Here is a 211-nt window from a genome sequence, read left to right as displayed (position 1 = left end):
GAACCGACTCTGTACCATCCTCGGACGAGCAGAGTCGAGGCGGCGTGAAGTCCTGGGGCGCGAAGGGCACGCCGGGGAAGGCCATGGCGGCGGCGTCGAAGGAGGACCCCGCCGACCCCACGCCCTCGCTGCCGAGCGCCGCCATGTGGTTGATCACGACGTCGGCGAAGAGCCTGGGGAACAAAGGGGCGCCTCTGGGCTTATTTGTCGA

The 211-nt window shown here is 68.2% G+C and overlaps 1 protein-coding gene across 1 annotated transcript in view; it reads right to left on the bottom strand.

Moving 5' to 3' along the window:
* Positions 1–211, bottom strand: part of LOC119594811 (alpha-amylase 1-like) — a 15,613-nt gene that overhangs the window by 11,469 nt on the left and 3,933 nt on the right. Inside the window, 1 exon segment of the mRNA XM_037943902.1 lies at positions 16–173. Within this exon segment, the coding sequence (XP_037799830.1) occupies positions 16–173 (158 nt within the window).

The sequence above is a fragment of the Penaeus monodon genome, chromosome 34 (genome assembly GCF_015228065.2).
Source record: "Penaeus monodon isolate SGIC_2016 chromosome 34, NSTDA_Pmon_1, whole genome shotgun sequence".
Classification (NCBI taxonomy): domain Eukaryota; kingdom Metazoa; phylum Arthropoda; class Malacostraca; order Decapoda; family Penaeidae; genus Penaeus; species Penaeus monodon.
The sequence above is the reverse complement of the archived record's forward strand: the minus strand, read 5'-3'. Positions and strand labels throughout refer to the sequence as shown.